At 29.5% G+C, this 19,331-nt stretch overlaps 2 protein-coding genes and 1 long non-coding RNA gene across 3 annotated transcripts; 2 read left to right on the forward strand and 1 right to left on the reverse strand.

The window, feature by feature from the left end:
• Positions 1–4,072: 4,072 nt before the first annotated feature.
• Positions 4,073–8,460, forward strand: LOC123295495 (protein deadpan-like). The gene is made up of 3 exons (XM_044876870.1): positions 4,073–4,240; positions 4,955–5,050; positions 7,222–8,460. Exons 1-3 carry the CDS (start codon positions 4,145–4,147, stop codon positions 8,407–8,409), a joined length of 1,380 nt encoding a protein of 459 aa, XP_044732805.1. The 5' UTR covers positions 4,073–4,144; the 3' UTR covers positions 8,410–8,460.
• Positions 8,461–9,667: 1,207 nt separating this feature from the next.
• Positions 9,668–11,989, reverse strand: LOC123294639 (T-cell immunomodulatory protein). The gene is made up of 4 exons (XM_044875735.1): positions 11,878–11,989; positions 10,816–11,815; positions 10,297–10,653; positions 9,668–10,151 (listed from the first exon to the last, which is right to left on the reverse strand). Exons 2-4 carry the CDS (start codon positions 11,795–11,797, stop codon positions 9,718–9,720), a joined length of 1,773 nt encoding a protein of 590 aa, XP_044731670.1. The 5' UTR covers positions 11,798–11,815; positions 11,878–11,989; the 3' UTR covers positions 9,668–9,717.
• A 2,264-nt stretch (positions 11,990–14,253) lies between these two features.
• LOC123296539 lies at positions 14,254–14,880 on the forward strand. Its single transcript, XR_006535178.1, has 3 exons — positions 14,254–14,306; positions 14,413–14,576; positions 14,665–14,880. It is a non-coding gene; the product is annotated as an uncharacterized LOC123296539 (long non-coding RNA).
• Positions 14,881–19,331: the final 4,451 nt, after the last annotated feature.

The following is a 19,331-nucleotide window of genomic DNA, read 5'->3' on the forward strand; positions in this document are numbered from 1 at the left end:
AGTTCAATTTTAATACTTGGTTAATAATCATTTTGGAACTATGTTCCTTGTCGGACAAAATTCCAACGATCATAAATACTTTTAAGTTTTCAGAATACACCAAATTTTTTTTCTAAATTAATATTTAATACCTTAAAAAAATTACTTAGTGTAAGATACTCGTTTTTAAAGATATTACAACAATCTAAAAATGAAACAAAAAAACCTATTTTCAGTGTTAAATTAAAATTATAAAATAACGAAGATAGAATTCCGGGAGTAAGAGGTTTTTCATGGAAATTTCCTCCTCTTTAACGATCTTGTTAATCCTCCTCTTTAAGCAAATACCTTTATTTTTCATTTTAAATTATTTATAACTTTTGTAATTTTGTATGTGCTAAAAAAACACTTCTAGTACATATTTCAAGACATCATTCCGAATTGAACAAGCTTTTTGGATTTATTGACTGGACTAAAAACATATTCATACTTACATACTATAAAGGCATTTATTAAACAAAGAAAGACTATATTAAGGGTAATACTTTTTTATTTACCCGTCTCTGTTTTGCTTTTAAATTTAAAATTTAATTTAACTGGTTTTTACCTATTTTGTACTTATTTTTGTGTACATTTTTATAGGTTTTTTTTTGGTTTGTTTTGTAAAAAGGGCAGTGAGTGTCCAATAATTGCAAATTAATAGGCGTATAAAATTAAAAAGTCTCAAATTTCATGTAACAAGTTCTTATGCATTTTTTTTTTTCATTTTTTTGGTTTGAAGGACTCAAATAACCATTTCCTTTTGTATTATCTAATCTTGATAATCTTGTTTCAAAATATTTAATCACAATTAAATGACCTTTTCTCTATTCAACTTGAAAATCAAATGTTTTTTTACTAATTTTTTGGACATTTGATTAGCACCAAAAAATGCAAAAAATAAAACTGCACTTACACGGAATTCGAAATTTGAATTTGATATGAATCAATATTATTTAACGATAGATACAGAATGGACTAGGTGTGCCAGGGTTTATTCTACCAGAAATATTTTTTGCCAGGATTTTTTACTGGTGTAACAGATATTTTGGTTTAGTATATTTTGGTAAGATATTTACTGAAAATAGATGAAATTTGTAATAAAATGGTGTCTTACAAATTAATTTCCATGAAAATGAAAAATACTTGTAATTATTAGAAATATAAAAATATTTTTGTCAGAATAAACTCTGGCACAACTAGTACATATGGAAAATTTCGAAATCATTGTAAGTGGAGTTTTACTGTCACGCTTAAAATGTAAAACTTATGTAATTCAAACAGTTGTGATATTTTTACTTACAAATACCTGATACGGTATAAATAATATAAAAACCTTTTTTTTAGGTAAAAATTAAAATTTGGACGTAGAGTTTTTGGTCGTGTGACCAAAACTGGTGTAATACACGCTTCCAAACTGTAGCCAGTAAAATAGTGAATAGAATGAATAATAAAAAGGGAATATTTTTTCCCACAATCATAATAAATAAATACATATATATAGATTCTGATACATAGGTACATACAATATAGTTAGTTTTACAGGTGAGGTCTGCTATAGTTTTGTATGTCGTGACAATACTTTAGGCCCTATTCATATCAAATATATACATATTTATTTAAATATATACATATATGTATTCACTTTTATAGTTCTAGTATTTTGAATAAGAGGGTTAATTCCATCACTAAACTAAACTAAGGGTTGATGTTTAGTACTTGTATCATTTGGTTACTGTGAATCCAATCCAATATGATTGATATCCATGGGAATTATTCTATAAAGGTCATTTATTTTATGCTATAGAAATCATTTTAAAATTAACACAAATTTTTTTTTGTTACAAAAAAAAAAATTTATATATTAGCGAATTTCCGAAGGAAATGGAGTATATGGTACGCTCTCCAGCGATCGTAATTTAAGTCCGATTTGAATAAAATTTGGTGTCAAGAAAGGGTTTTAGTACGCAAAGAACAAAATTTATGTGAGGGAATTTGCTTAGCTAACGCAACTTCTGCGTTAAGAATTTTTTACATTTTATGATTTTTAGGAAGACAAAAATAATTTTTTTATCGATTTTTTCATCTAAAAACATGAAAGTTCTTATGGACTTTTCTTCTAATTTTTTAGATTAAAATTTCTAATCTTTCTGCCCAATATTGTTAGCGCTTTTGATGTTTACGAAGGTAAACACACTAATTTAGTTAGTTAGTTAAATACCTATAGTAGATTTAATATTGTGTGTGTAAGTTCTTTACAAAGAGTTCTTACTTTATTTAAGTTGTTTATTTACCAACTTATTATACACTAGGTGCTATGGGTGTTATCATTCTAATGTACATACAGAAATACATGAAATGATATTATTGGAACAAAGTTCTCTAACGGTGAGAAAACTTGTAGAAATCGTCACGAAACCGTGTGAGATATGCCTGTTTGTGTTTATACCATATACATGACAACCATTATATGTTCACCTACTTGACACTAATCAAATTTATTACTATTCTGTTGGCTGTTAAACGAACGAAGGTAATGTTTTTTTTTTTTTTGCATAAATAGAATCTGTGATAAATTTTACCACAAAAAAAATGAAAATTCAGCGTACTTGCTTAAACAGCCAAATCACTTTAAGAACTATAAAACCAAAAATAAATTAAAAAATTGAAATCAAGTTGAACAAGAATAGCACCTCACATGGACCTACACCACCTAGTCTATTATGGGTGACTGTGGGAACTTCAATAACTTGAATTCTATCAACGATCACATTATTATACATTATACATTATACATGTAGAGGTATATTAAGTTTAGTAGTATTTACTAAAAACTCAAATTTAATAATTTAATTCATATGAGTTTAAATTCATCAGATGAAAATAATCAATTTGAATTTGTAACATTTTAATTTTTTTGGAGATATCAAAAACAACCCATTTCAATTTTTACTTAAAAAGTAGGTATTCATCCAATCGTTAAATTTATCCTATTTTTGGAACTATGTTCCTTATCGCACGTTATAATTTGTTTGCTGGTTGGGAGGTAAATCAAAAAAATGTGTTACCAAGGAAACTTAAACTTTTTTAACCGATTCAGTTTGCCATGAATTTTGAGAATATTTTGAAAATAATTTACAATCTGTCAATTTATATTGTTTATCCAAAAACGAGGTATCAGTTATCAGAAGAAGTTAAAGATTATAGAGATAATTTAAAGTAAGAAAAAATAAATTTTATGTTATGACATAATAAAGATCTTGATTAAACCAAATGAATTTAATGTACGTACATATTGGGTTGACTACTAAATCAAAAGTATGTCTTTTTTAATAAACTAATATATTTATAATAGTTAATAAAGTATAGAGGTTAAAGTAGATCCAAATATAAGTTAGGTAACTTCAAACCTCAACTGTCATCAGCTTCTATAGATTTTGTAAATCTTAAGATTCAAAATCTATAGAATTATGTTTCCCATTTTAATTTTACCATAATATTAAATAAAGAGTAAAAAAAAAGAGTAAAGTAAATTAAATTTTAAAATAAATAACACAAAAATTGTAATTTTTGTACCCCCACCCCAACTAAATGTAACATCATATTATTACAAAGAACTTACTATTTTATAAAACATGTATAAGGGTAGTAGACCCATAAAAAAGATCCGTCATTCATATCAATGAAGGGTGGGAGATATTTTATTCACATGGAATGAAATATCGTATCGTATCGTATCGTATTGTAAATATCACATCCACATCCACATGTGTGATGTTATCTGGATACCTACCTGTGAGAACCAACCACATTAGATTCCCATGCTGCTATCAGATCAGACGGATCATTTACTGGGTCTGAGTCGGTCCTGATTGTGGACACATTATCTCAATCTGAATATTTATATATTTTATCAGTTTTATCCAAAACTTTGAACTCTACACATCAAATTATATTTGTGACAAGAATTAATTATACAGTGACGATTTAACATATCATGACGTGACCATTGTTGGTGTGTTTTTATTATTAAAATTATATTTTAATTGTTGAACAGTGTTACATTGTTGGCGAAGTGTGTTTTTGTTTTATTGTTAATAATTTTGAACGGAAATTTAAAAAAAAAATGCCTATCAGTGAGGATGAATACGATCATCAAACACGTCATCATCAAACTAATCCACAAAATCCATCGGGAATGTCTAAAGCTGAATTACGACGTGTGAGTACCCGGTAGGAACTATGTTCCTATCGTATATTCGTATATAATAAATGTAGCGCTTAAGTTTTTTATTCTTTTGCTTTGATTTTTTAATATAGTTCCAAAAATAGTTTTGCATTGTTGCACAAGTTTTAGTGCAACAATCAATATTGTTGGTAGTTTAATGGATTATATGTTACGAAAATTTATTTCTTGAATATTTTCATGTGACACTTCTTGGACAGTCTAAAATGATGTTTTAGTAAAGTTAAAAATCGATAAGTTAATTTACTAAGCGATCTTCAGATATGATATCTTAATGACTAAATGCCCTTGATAAATGACTTATTTCCAAGTCTTATTTCTAAACGGTGCGGATAAGAAATTAAATTAGACCCGCTGCTACTTTTAAATTAGACCATGCTTGTTTACAAAGCGCCTGTCATGAGAATAAGACATAAGACATACGAAACGAAACGAAAACTATAATTCAAGATTGTGGACTGTTAAAAAGCTATCTTTAAACTGCCAACAATCGTATGACTTTTAAAGTATCTTGGGAACAAACCATAAGCGTTCCAAAAACCATAACTCATAATTTGTGGACCGTCAAAAATCTTACATTTTTGGTATAACTGTTTGGCAAGATATTTTAAAAGTTATTTGTAAATAGAAATAGATATTGCGATTTGTTAAATAATCGTAATAAAATGGATGATTTTTATTATTTTGCAGAGTAATAAACCAATTATGGAAAAACGTAGGCGTGCCCGAATCAATCATTGTTTGAACGAATTAAAAACATTAATATTGGATGCAATGAAAAAAGACGTAAGTATCTAAACGATTAAATTATAAATTGATCTATAATATTTTATACATAAAAAATAAAATTAAATATCTTTTATAATTTACCGATTCTTTTATGCTCTTTTAATATTTTTTTGCGGTTTTCAAAAGATTTTGTTTTGTTGTAAATCTTTTTAAATACCTTCAACAAGTACCACAATGGTATATACAGTGTGTCCACGAATAGAGGTTGATTCCGAAACCAACGAGCTATTATTCGCATATATTTTTAAAAGCATTATCTCGTATTTTTCACCACTTTCAACTTTTCGGCTAGAGTGAAACTAACATAAACCATATTGAAATCTTGCGTATTTGTTTTCCGTTTTATCGCTAGTTAATTATTTACTTGATGTTATTGGTACAACCATTCGATTGACATACTGTAAAAATTAATATATTTTTTATATTATGATAAAATTAAACATAAACAGGGAGCCTGTGACAGTAAAACTGCATTTACACGGACTTCGTAATTTCGATTATGAATCAATTTTATTTAACGACAGATACAATATGTAATAGATGTGCCAATGTTTATCCTGGCAGAAAACCTCGACAAACCTAGTTCATATTGTACGTATCATTGACTCATAAGCCAAATTTCTAAATCCATGTAAGTGCAGTTTTACTGTGACAGGCTCCAAGACTAACATATAAATATGTTGTTTGTAAAAATAAAAAAATAAAAAACAATCTGATTACTTGTTTCGGCCACAGTCACCTCTTGAACGATATTCCCACGGTTTGTTCGTCCTCCTCCAACTCTTAAGTACTATTTCATCCATCATGATGCAACAAGGTCATCTCAATTCATCTCACTTGTATATATAAATCTATCTTTATTCTCTCATTTCTTAATTCAATTAATTTATTAATAAAACATTAAAATTCATTTAATTACAAAATGTGATTTTAATTTAGGAAAGAAAAACCACTTCTTGTTTTTAATTAAGGATGTGCGAATGCCAAGCCAATTTTGGATAAAAGGCATGATTGTTTTTTATATACAGTTGGACTAAGTCTAAATCAATTCTTAAAATTTTAGGTAGGGTTGCCTGATTAGTTAATTAAATAAATTTTCTTCATGATGAAAAACTTTGAACTATTATTTACCGCAAAAAAAATGAACTTTCACCGTAATTGCTCAAACAGCCGAACCACTTTAAAATGTTATTTTTATTTTTAGCAACTTTTTTTTTTCTTAAAAAATCGTAAAAAACACTTGATACAATTTTTTTTACCAAAATATTTATGTTCAGAAATAGAATAACATATGTAACCATAAAGCCATAATATTTATTAAATCTGACCCTAAATTCACTAGTCTGTTAAATTCCCATTAAATTTGACAAAGGTTCAATTTGATGATGCGTTTAGCAGGTTCAAATTGTTGAAATACATTCTCTATTATTTATTATTTATTATTGCCAATTTTAAAATCTTTTTTTATGTTTATAAAGAAAAAATAGATTGTTATGTCTTCACAAAAAAAAAAAAAAAAAAAAAAAACTGTGGCCTACAAACTTAATAAACTTGTGCAGAAAAAAATCATGTGACCTAAATCCTTTCAAAAAAAAATTATTGACATCCTTTTTTTTTATTAAAAAATAACCGTGAGAAAGGATTAACAGTATGAAATCCTTTGTTAAATACATGCCTTTATTCAAACTAGGTAAGTGGGTCGTCACACCCACGCACAATGTATGAAATCCAAATTTTGGCAAACAAAGACCTTACAGAAAAAGTAAATTCACATAATAGAGAAGTTATTAATTTTTTTATCACAAATTCATATATAAATGAAAGAATAATTCATCTAAAGTAAACTTAAATAATTTTTTTTTAAATTAATAATTCCATTTTTTTTATTAATTATTAATTTAAAATACTTATATTTTAACAGTAGTGACGTATTTACAACCGTTAAGGCTGTGAGTAAATCGGTTTCTATGAAAATTTACGTTGTAATATAGTGAAAACCAGTTGAGAAACAAACCTATTATCATTATTCATGTTATTTTATCATTTCTCTATGCAGTGGCGTTACAAAAATTAGATGTTGGCGTCACTGCCGTTTGAATTTGTAGTATTCATTCTAAATAAATTTATTTTTACAACTGTTTTCTAAAAAATGGTTTCTTTTGTTACAGCCAGCCCGTCATTCGAAACTCGAGAAAGCTGATATTTTAGAAATGACCGTCAAACATTTACAATCAATTCAACGACAACAAATGGCTGCATCCGTTGCTACCGATCCAACGGTTGTTCATAAATTTAAATCTGGATTTCATGAATGCGCTGGTGAAGTGACACGATTCATCGGAACCATGGATGGAATTGAAAATGGCGTTAAACAACGTTTAGTTGCGCATTTATCAAATTGCGTGAATGGATTATCACAGATATCGTCACCATTTGGACAATTCTCAGCATCGAATAACAGTGGTCTTGGAACATTTCATTCCACCAACAATTCAATACCTCAAGTTTCAGTTCTACCTCAAGTCTCATTCTCATCCGCAGGAGATGTGAATAACAATAGTGGTGAAAATGCGGCTAGAATTCAAATGCCAGGTGGAATACAATTGATTCCGAGTCGATTACCTACTGGAGAATTGGCTTTATTGGTCCCTAACAGCAGTAATATGCCGTTTTTCCCAACCCAATCAAGTTTTGTTACACAATCCAAACCAATTGTTGATTCTTCAACTCAATACGAGCAACACATTACCAAAAATCATGTTAGCGCTTTTACAACAGTTACAAGAACAAAAAGTCCTCAGCACACGTTACATCGAAGTCCAATTCCAAGTCCTGCATCGACCACGCATAGCGAAGATGTGAGTGAAACGTACAAACATGACACACCCTCACCTCCAATTCAAGGCGGAGCAACCTCTACTCCTTTTACTCACATCACATTTAAAAGGACTGAGGATTACGGTCAAGTAACTTCATCAACTTCGGTTTCGCCAGAGTTGAGAAACGATGAAATGAAAATTTCTTACCATCCAATACCAATTTACCAGCATGCAGAAAAAGTTCCACGATCGTATGCTTCTGGAAGTGGTCCATGGAGTTTGGAGTCATCCAGGAAACGTACTTTTAATGAAACTGAAAGTGACGGACTGTTAACAATTGCCAATGAACCGTTAACTAAATTGAAAAAATCCTCTTCATCTGAAATTGTTTCTAGTAGCCAATCGTATTCTAGTTCTGTAAATCGATCCACAACTGATTCGGAAAATTCATCGTTTGAAACGAGCACATCAGCGAACACGTCTGGCAACTCTGGTAGCACCAGTGGGAGTAACGACTCTATGTGGCGTCCTTGGTGACGTTTTGTGATTGTTTAGTATATTTGGATAGTAGGAGAACTGTTCGTAGTAAAATGGGCCCCAAGTCCACTTCTCTTGGGATGTTTTTGCTTAGGACAGTTCTTGGACCACAAGATCTCTGTTAATTGTTAGTAATATATTATTATAATTTTTTTTTTATAAAAATTTTAAAAATTAAGTGCACTTAAAACACATTTTTTTATGAATAAATTTTTGACGACCATTCTTCGACCACGATCAGTATTAATACTATTTTATGTTCAGATTTATTCGGATCAAAAATGGCGACAAATAGCTTTAATTATTTTTTAAAAAACTTTTTTACTTTTTTATATTTTGTTACATTAAAAAAATAACTGTGATCAATGAAATTGTAAGTTTTATTTGGTACACAAACCTATTTTTTTGAAATCCTCTTTTTAGGTTTTAGCCAATTATTCGAAGTGAACTTATGCAAAAAGGTATGTATGTCTCAGCAATAAAGGTGTATTTTCATGATGATGCTTGACGCTGAGTTTCAGCGTCAAGTTACATCACGTGATCAATTTAATTCAGAAGCGTCAAATCGTTAAAAGCTAAACGATCTCTAGTTTAAATTTAAAAGATGTAACTTCATGAGGACGCTTGACGCTGCATTTTGAGCGTCAAATTAGGAAACCACCTAGCTGGAAAAACAAGAACTATGTCCAGCGTCAATTTGTAAAAAGGAGCGATTTTTATTTTAAATTTATTTATCTCATTACTCTCAAAATTAATCCTGATAATAAAAATAGGATATATTTTTCTATGATAAAGTCATTTTAGGCTGCCATCTAGATGAAAAAAATGAAATCTTCGGCAGCGACAAATCGTAAAATGCTAAACATTGCTTAGCTTTGACGCTGCTAAGGTTTTTTTTCTCATCCAGATGGCAGCTATGACATTTTACTACACCACCATCTGTGGACATCATATTGAATCATAAATTTAAGATTTCTGTAAAAATAGTGAACGAGTAACAATTCATGGCCACCTGTTCTGATACACTCAATGAATCGAGACGATACAACATAAAAAAAATTGAAATCTGTACATATATTTTGGCTGTGTAAAACAATCCATATCCTTATTTCGGGTGTTTTGGAAGAGGGATAAACGAGAGCAAGAGAATAGAGGCTGGGGAAGTGTGCGGGTATCCAAATAGTTAGAAATAAAAATGTATTAAATTACTTTTAAATTATTTATTTTAATAAAATTATTATTAAACTATACTTAAATAAAAATTTAATTATTTTTTGTTAAATTAAAACTTTACAAACAAAACACTATCTACATAGCATCAAAATGAAATCTATGTGATTCCTGTAATCGTTCCTTTCTATCTTCTTGCCGTTCCTTCCAATACAAGCCCAATATAATTAAGGTAATAATTCCACACAAGCCGGTGAGTCCTGCTACACTCATTAAAATTAATTTACTTGGCGTTACAAATAATTGTGCTTTCCATTTCGATGGTTCATCCGTGGGCCACGGGATCACAACCATTTGTGAGTTGGGTATAATTTGAGTCCAGTCACGTGATCGATTCGATAGACCCACTGTTAAGGTATCAACAAAATTTGGTGTTCGACCCAAGCCAAATATTGTGAATGGTAGATTTAATGAAAAGTGAGCGGATTGTGGCAATTGAGCTGAAACGGCCCGACGTAATTTCGCTTCTTGTCGAAATTTTATTGAAATACGTGGACCGGGTAAATTTGTTCCTGAAAAATTGGGAAATTTTTTATAGTTTTTTAAATTTTAATGCAAGGTTTACGAAATTCTGCAGGTGATTAGATTTAGTATGTTCGAAACGAGACTAGACTGCTAGGACAATGACGAATCTGATAATAAATATTTTGGACTTACCATAAGTTCGTTTCTTTTTACCCAAATTTCCCACAATCATATGATTATTGCTGTTGGTGAGGCCAGTCAGGACCATAACTTTAATAAATGTGGCATCATAATCCAAATTATTACGGAATGCACTAATTTTGTAGGGTGACGTTGGTGATGTCATACTTTTTTGGACAAAAATCAAATCCAAAATACCATCTTGATAAAAATCATAGAAGACAGCCATCACCGTGTTGTTATTGAACGGGCGTAATGCTTTCCAACGAATCACATACGTACGATTCAAACTTCCACAACCGGTTTCACAGTGGACATTCTCCAGGAAAAAACTTTGCGGTGCTCCATTTGGATTGGGTTTCAAAGTGGCTAAAAAATATGGTAAGAATTCAGTTTAATCACTTTTCTTTAAAAAGAGCACCTCAAAATCTATAAAATCACTCATTTTCAAAACTCCCGGAAAACTTTCCAGGTAACCTCTTTTTTTTTGAACCAAATGAGTCTTTTTTAAGAAAAATCGAATAGTTTTACCTAAAATATCGGGATAACCATCCATATTAAAATCGCCACTACGTAACGTAATCACATTCGTATATAATTGGCCATCTTTTCCATTCGGATCAACAAATCCCCAAACACGATTATCCGTATCCTTAAAATCAATATTCAAATCTTGCCACGTATCCTTCTTGTACACTAAAATCGTTGAATTCTCACAACCTTTATCGTAACAAACGGGCGTTATTAAATCCATTTGTCCGATTAACTCCACATCGATAAAAATCGATTGTCCAATATGATAACCAGGCGGTTTTGGTATAATCGTATTATTAAATATAAATTCACGATCAATTTCACTCCCGTACCAAATTTCAAAATGATCTTTTGTTGTTAAAAATAAATCCGCTGTGTAATCCGCGTTCACATCCAGAAATGCATTCGAATGTGGATAACGTATTGCGGGCGCATCACTACTAACATTCATTAACAGTTCTCGTGGTGCGGTTCGATTCGTTCCAAATATCCAGAAAGCACGTTTTTTATCTTTATTCACACCAAATAAATCGATGATCATGTCTTGATTGTAATCGATCGCTAACGGTTGTCCAATCATTTCGATTAGTGGTGTTTCGGTTGTACAACTTAAATTATTTAAAGCACCCCACAACACGTACGCAAATGTTTTACGATTCTTTGTATCGAATGTTGTCACTAGAACGTCCATAAACGCATCACCATCAAAATCACCTGGTACTACACTTGTCACATTGTTCGCGAATGTACATTGCATGTTGATTCCAGGTCGTAGCAGTGGTTCTTCTTCCGCTGCAAGTAAGATTTGAACGGTTCGTGTACCATCTCGTAGAACAAACACATCCGTTAATTCGTCCGAATTAAAATCACCAAATGCTGCTGGTAAACCATCCGTTATTGAACCAAATACTAAATTTGTTATATCATTTGCCAAACATTTCGTAATAATTATGGATAATATTAAAAATTTTTGTAACATTTTTGGGACTGTTTTGCTCTAAAAACCAAAGAATAAGAATTTTATTTAGCGAAGTTTTTATTAAGAACTTACCCACTAACTTTTACATGCTATAAGTTCCAAAAGTATACTTGTTCTTTTATCTAATATTTAATATTTAATAATTTAGTTTTGATAAGGTTAAATATTAGTCATACCAAAATTCTTTGTATTTTTTTGACATTTGTATTTGTCAATAATATTTACTTCGATTCCTTTCCTACATTTGTAGTTTGATATGCTTTTACTAGATGTCAGTCTAACCTTGGTTTGTGTCTTAGAAGTCTTTAAGCAAAATATTTTTAAATGCAAACATTTAATTAAATAATAATTTAATAATTGGATCAATTGTGGAATCTGAAGGAGAATTTTATTAATATTCCACGCTAACTTAAGTAAAGAATACAGATACATACTAAAAAGCCTACTCCAGAGGATTATGCATTGATTTGTTACATTCACTGATAGATGACTCTACTAAGCTCTATTTTTTATTAATAAACTAAGCTCTGTTTTTCTATTTATTGTTCCAGCATAGACGTGTTTTTTAATTATTTATTTACCACAATATAGTTAGCGTGGAATATTAACAAAATTTATTAAATCATATATCAAAAAATTGCTCTCTAAATGCTCCATCAGATTCCAAAATTGCTCCAGTTATTAAATTATCAATTAATTAAATATTTGCAATTAAAAATACAAAATTTTATTTTCCAATATCTCAGTAAATTGATAGTTTTTCCTAACGTTTTTGCTATCAATAAATTGCTCCCGTTTATTTCTTTCGGGATATAACAATAACGATCTATAAATATCAATTATTTTTGCATAATTAATTAAAATTAATAATTGCAATTCAAACAGGTATGTGATGACGTCATTCACAAGGGGAATGTCATAAACTAAGGGGAGCGGGAAGAGAAAGAAAAACAAAAAAGAAATAATAATAGAAAGTAAATAATTAGATGTATCAGTGAAAAATATCAAAAAATTGCTCCGTAAATACTCTTTCAGATTCCAAAGTTGCTCCAGTTATATAATTAATATGTAATTAAATATTTTCAATTAAAAATACAAAATTTTATATACACAAAGGGGTTGGGGGGGAAGCATGAACATATATAACAATAGATTGTAGTTATTATCTATGGTTATGATATTTGTTTTATTTAATTAAATATTAAAAGAAAATAAACAATCATATGTATCAGCGGAAAGTATCAAAAAATTGCTCCGTAAATACTCTTTCAGATTCCAAAGTTGCTCCAGTTATATAATTAATATGTAATTAAATATTTTCAATTAAAAATACAAAAATTTACATACACAAAGAGGTTGGGGGGGAAACATGAAAATATATAACAATAGATTGTAGTTATTATCTATGGTTATGATATTTGTTTTATTTAATTAAATATTAAAAGAAAATAAACAATCATATGTATCAGCGGAAAGTATCAAAAAATTGCTCCGTAAATACTCTTTCAGATTCCAAAGTTGCTCCAGTTATATGATTAATATGTAATTAAATATTTTACATTAAAAATACAAAATTTAACATACACAAGGGGAATGGGGGGAAACATGAAAATATATTACGATAGATTGTAGTTATTATCTATGGTTATGGTATTTGTTTTATTTAATTAAATATTAAAAGAAAATAAACAATCATATGTATCAGCGGAAAGTATCAAAAAATTGCTCCGTAAATACTCTTTCAGATTCCAAAGTTGCTCCAGTTATATGATTAATATGTAATTAAATATTTTACATTAAAAATACAAAATTTTACACACACAAGGGGAATGGGGGGAAACATGAAAATATATTACGATAGATTGTAGTTATTATCTATGGTTATGATATTTGTTTTATTTAATTAAATATTAAAAGAAAATAAACAATCATATGTATCAGCGGAAAGTATCAAAAAATTGCTCCGTAAATACTCTTTCAGATTCCAAAGTTGCTCCAGTTATATGATTAATATGTAATTAAATATTTTACATTAAAAATACAAAATTTTACATACACAAGGGGAATGGGGGGAAACATGAAAATATATTACGATAGATTGTAGTTATTATCTATGGTTATGGTATTTGTTTTATTTAATTAAATATTAAAAGAAAATAAACAATCATATGTATCAGCTGAAAGTATCAAAAAATTGCTCCGTAAATACTCTTTCAGATTCCAAAGTTGCTCCAGTTATATAATTAATATGCAATTAAATATTTTCAATTAAAAATACAAAATTTTACATAAACAAGGGGAATGGAGGGAAGCATGAAAATATATAACGATGGATTGTAGTTATTATCTATGGCTGTGATATTTGTTTATTTAATTCTTTTTGAGGTTAATTATATCATTTTTATTCGCCGTTGTATTTTCATTAAAACATTTTTAATTTAAATAATGTTTCAATAAGTTACTTGAAGAATAATTATTTATTGTTATTATATTTTTATGGTTGTAAAAGGTGAGTCGACAAACCTTTATTTGTTTACATAAATTATCGATGTCTTAGGTTATTTGTTTATAAACTTTTATTTTGTTTATATATAATAATATTGTTGAATTTTCAGTTTTCAGATAAAAATATTGGCAAGCAGTTGGACTAAAATTATATTTCTAAAAAGAGATCAATCATCGAGATGATATTGAATCCGGACAATTCCCATAACTCGCCGATGTACCTATTAACCCGAATGTTGAATGGAAACCTATGAAAATATCTGACCAAGGCATTGTAATTACTAATTTCTCATGTTTTCTATCATTAGTATGTTTTATTGCGTTGAATTAGTTTTAATTTTTATTATTATTACTTTTTTCAGTTATGAAAATACTGATTCGTCAAAACACTTACGGAATAGCTGACCGAGCACGCGATACTAAAATCGACAAAGTTGTTGCCTTGAAAAAGTAAAAATGGAACATAATAAAAATTATAACCGATGAGCAAAGAAATTCCAGTCGTTCTACTTCATAAAGACAAAATTGATAATATATAATTTTAATTGTACACATACGTATTTTTATGGATTTTCAATGTTTTATTAAATAAATTAAAGGTGGAAATGATATTATATAAATCTATTGAAAATAAATTATTTTTATTTTAGTAAATTATTTATATACATATTAAGTGCAAACAAATAAACATATTATTAATAAACAAACATATTGCACATATTATTTACATTTTACATTACACTTTACATTAAATTTTACATTTTGGTCCGCTCAAAATAATAATAATGCTTTTGCGTGAACTTATTCAAAGTCTCGGAAGTGCCAGGCTTGAGATAATTAACGCAATATATACATAAAAAACGATTTTTGGCCAATATTTCAATAACCAACTGGATGAAAAAAAGGTTCAAACAAATATTGTCGAAAAGTTTTTTTCCTAAGAAAAATGTAGAATAAAAAATTGTGATATCTCAAGTCATTTTCCCGAAAATAGAGAAAAACGGCCAAATATATATATATTTATATGCTACTTAACAATATCTTGAAACTGATTGATTTTATAACAAATAAAAATGTTGAGTGAACATTTTTGATATCTTTAACCGTTTTCAAAACGATCAATTATACAGTGTGATCAAATTGGAGGTATTTTTTCCAGTAGAGTGATATTGACATGTTACGCGTGACTAATGTCAAACTAAATACTTACTATTAACTATTATATATAAATACTAACTAAATAACTATTATTCAGTTTTCATTGACATTTCATCATGGAAAGACTTACGCCTCAACAACGTTTACAAATCGTGCAATTATATTGAAAAGTGTTTATCGAGCGTTCAGGCCAATTTATGGTGTACATTATCGTCCTACCGAACTATAGAGAATATTGCTGCTGTAAATGAGAGTTTTGCCTTAGACCCAGAAGAATCGATTCGGCGACGATCTCAACAACTTGGCCTATCTTATGGCACTACTAGGGCGATTTTACGCAAAGATCTGTGTTTGAAAGTGTTAAAATACAGCTAGTTCAAGAATTGAAGCCGGCCGATCTTTCAAAGCGTCATAATTTCAGTCGTTGGGCTCTTAAAAACTCGCAAAAATTTATCTAAATCATACTTTTTAACTTTTATTTGTGGGGTATGTAAAGTCTAAAAATGTGAATCTAAAATTAAATAATAATAATAAAATTAAATGTTTTGAAAGTATCTAAAAATTTTTTTAAGGAATTCTATTTAAACTAAAACATATAAGAGAGTAGCTATTCTTACACTGGGTAATTGAGTTCGTAAAATCCTTGGCGATGGTTCCAAATCATTGATTTGTACCCATCTATCATTTATGGTATGGGTGTATGCAATATAATGCCCCAAACCGTTAGGTACTATGGACGGACTGAACTCAATTACGCCAGATAAAATATATGTTTTATTCCCTAAACTTAATTTTTTAGGGATTTCGTTTAAATTGCTTTTCAATAACGGCTCTTTGTTATTTAGAGAAAAAAAAATCGATTTTTCGTAAAAATGATTTACGTCCAAACATAAGTAAGAGGAAAGCGTTACTGTTCGTCCCACCATTTGTCGTACTTGACAGTTTTTACAATAAAAACTTGTTTTTTCGATCTCATTTAGGATACTTCTTTCTAAAGTATCGAAGCCATAATTCCAAATTAATGTGGCATTCACATTTAAAATAGACAGTCTCCTTTGTTCAAATAATCCGCAATCTGAGCAATGGCTTTCTTCGTTTATTGACTCATGGCCAAGCATAAGCCCCTCAAACAGCCTTGAAATATCTTCTCGGCAGTCAATGCGATTATTTACTTCCGGGTACATAGTGCGTAAAATTTTGAGTCTTTTTTCGTAAAACTTAAAATTCGCGCCATTTTCTGCATACAAACATACTGTTGAAAAATATTCTGATTCGCTAATTTTAAGTTTTACGAAATCTCTAAAGTTTTTAAAATTTAGATATGTGAATGCCATGACTTCTGTCAAGCTGTCAAATGGACACGTGTTTATAAGAAATAGTTTAAGTTTATTTATTTTGCACGGAGGAAAAGTGCTGCCGTTTTTTATTATGTTGTGCTGTTTCTTCTTTTTTTTGTAAACTTGTGAATTTTGATTATCAGCGTTTCCATGTAAAATCTGCACATCTGGACATGCAGTAACATACTTTCCTCTTTTTATTGGCGGACCCATAGTTGGCGATGAAGAATTATTTACATTTTTTTTATTACATGAGAGGGGTATCGCTAATAGGTCCGTAGAACCTAGACCAAGGTCTTCTTTGTGCCCAGGTTTTTTATTTAATATTATTGAAAAATTATTTTCAGAGTTTTTATGTAGGGAAATTTCTCTAAAATCATATTCTTTTGAATCTTGAATTAAATTAAGATTTGTGGTAGTTTGTTTTTTGCCTGGGTCTTGATTGGGCTTATTGCCAGCATGGGTATCTTTTGGCGTGGAAAAGAATTTAGGTCTTTCAAAACAATTCTTACTTACATCTATAGAATCTTCTTCGGCAGTAAAATTCATTTTAACAGATTCGTCAGCAATTACCTTATTCTTCCAATTTTCAATATAATTAAGCACACTCTGGTCTTTATTCTTATCAATGATAGAATTTTTTATAATTATTTTTGTATTGTTATAAGCACTTCTGGCTTCTATCATTCTCGATTTTAGAGTTTTAGTGTGCTCAACTATAAATGAATCAGCTCGTAATGGTTGACGATCTGTTAAAACAATATCTTTAATATATTTAAAATAATTTTCTGACCGTGAAGAAGTTGCTACCAGATGTTCGGAGTTATAATTCCTCCTCATTACATTTGTCCATGCCGGAAATTTTTTAAATAACAATTCCAGATTTTTTTTAATCTCAGGCAAATAGTAAGGATTTGTATCGTTAAAATTAATGGAAACATTTGAGTTTTCACTTCGCGCTTGATGGAAAAGATCTTCTATATACCTAGATAAATCTTCATTATTTAGCTCATCAACATTTATCATGTCATGGCAACGAGATAAATGTTTTTCATCAGATACATCAACATTTATCTCGTTGTCATGACATGATAAATGTTTTTCACAATTATTGTTATGATTGCATGTATTCATAATTTTCACTTCATTATAATTTATTGTAGTATCGTCAAATTCAAATGTTTCTATTTTTTTTAACATCCACTTGATGTCATCCTTACAACCTATTTCATTTTGACTAATATTTATTAGAGCTTTCATTGTTTTTTCGACATCTTTTAAAGCTTCTAAATTGCTCATAAAACCAATGGCTCTAAGATAAAAATCTTTTATGGGGAAATTTTTATTGATAAAGCATTTGAGCCTGGATACCCAATGAATAAGATGGGCAATGTCGATACGTAAATATGGTGGATTTAAATTTACGGATTTACCGCTTAAAGCCTGGTAACATCGCGATAAATATTCTTTGTAACTGATATGATTAGTAGCCAAACAAATAGCATTTTGTAAGGCTTTTGACATATCAGTTACAACTTCTAAAGGTATCTTCGCCTTAGAAGAAAGCCATTCGGTTAACCAAAACTCAATTATTTTTGTATCGTGTCGTTCGGACAACATTTGGCAAACCGGGACTATTAGAGAGCCAATATATGTTACGATCTGATACAAAAATATTGGGCCACAATAATAATTTCCCTCAGACGTAATCTTTCGAACGATGCTCCCTGTTGCATCTATTGATACAATAGGATTTAAATTTAAAATATCATTATATACATCCGTTTGTTCAGGTGTCCAATACATAACAAAAAATTTGTCAAAACCAATTTGTTTAATCACTGGACTGAGCTCAACATTATTTCTTTTTAAATTTCTAAGGGAATACCATAAGTCTCCCTCTATACCAAGTCGTTTTTTTTTCCCTTCATGGCGGATTTGGTTTAGAGTACTTACCGATGGAATAATAGGAGCTATTTGTTGACCGTATTCATTAAATTTTTCTATCAGCTTCCTATTGAAAACTTCACTTTTCATGAACTCCATAGCCTTCCCATATTGATCTCTCAGCTCACCAGACACATGCCTTTTCTTTGTATGGTAAACTTGTTTAGTATCTAATGTGTATATTTTCATTGATACATTGCTATCAGCAAAAGAAAATGTACACTCGCCATAAATAGCGGCTTTACATAATTTGTCAGCACAAGCACCATTAATTTTAATAATAAAAATATCTTTATCAGCACTGTCTAATTTATAAATATTGCGATTTTTAAAGTTAAACGCACATGGTAACTTCTGCTGCACATAAATTAATTCGGAGAGAATGTGTGTCCACCCTTTACGCAGAGCATAATATTGTTTCTGTTGTTTCTTATCATATTTCAATATTGGTTTTATTTTTAACCACTGTTCATCGTTAAATAACACATTAAAATTAATTAGTTTTTTTTTATCAAATTTAGGATTATTTTGCGGATGAATCGTAAAATCACAATCGTTGATGTCACTATTTTCCATAAATTCATCCA

The sequence above is a fragment of the Chrysoperla carnea genome, chromosome 3 (genome assembly GCF_905475395.1).
Source record: "Chrysoperla carnea chromosome 3, inChrCarn1.1, whole genome shotgun sequence".
In the NCBI taxonomy this organism is placed as follows: Eukaryota; Metazoa; Arthropoda; class Insecta; order Neuroptera; family Chrysopidae; genus Chrysoperla; species Chrysoperla carnea.

Bases quoted from the DNA above. Each gene is read 5' to 3' on its own strand.
- LOC123295495 (XM_044876870.1), top strand. From the start codon at position 4,145: ATGCCTATCAGTGAGGATGAATACGATCATCAAACACGTCATCATCAA. The intron at 4,241-4,954 runs GTGAGTACCCGG...ATTATTTTGCAG, and splicing joins CTAAAGCTGAATTACGACGT to AGTAATAAACCAATTATGGA. The intron at 5,051-7,221 runs GTAAGTATCTAA...CTTTTGTTACAG, and splicing joins TGGATGCAATGAAAAAAGAC to CCAGCCCGTCATTCGAAACT.
- LOC123294639 (XM_044875735.1), bottom strand. From the start codon at position 11,797: ATGTTACAAAAATTTTTAATATTATCCATAATTATTACGAAATGTTTG. The intron at 10,654-10,815 runs GTAAAACTATTC...CATATTTTTTAG, and splicing joins TGGTTATCCCGATATTTTAG to CCACTTTGAAACCCAATCCA. The intron at 10,152-10,296 runs GTAAGTCCAAAA...CCAATTTTTCAG, and splicing joins TAAAAAGAAACGAACTTATG to GAACAAATTTACCCGGTCCA.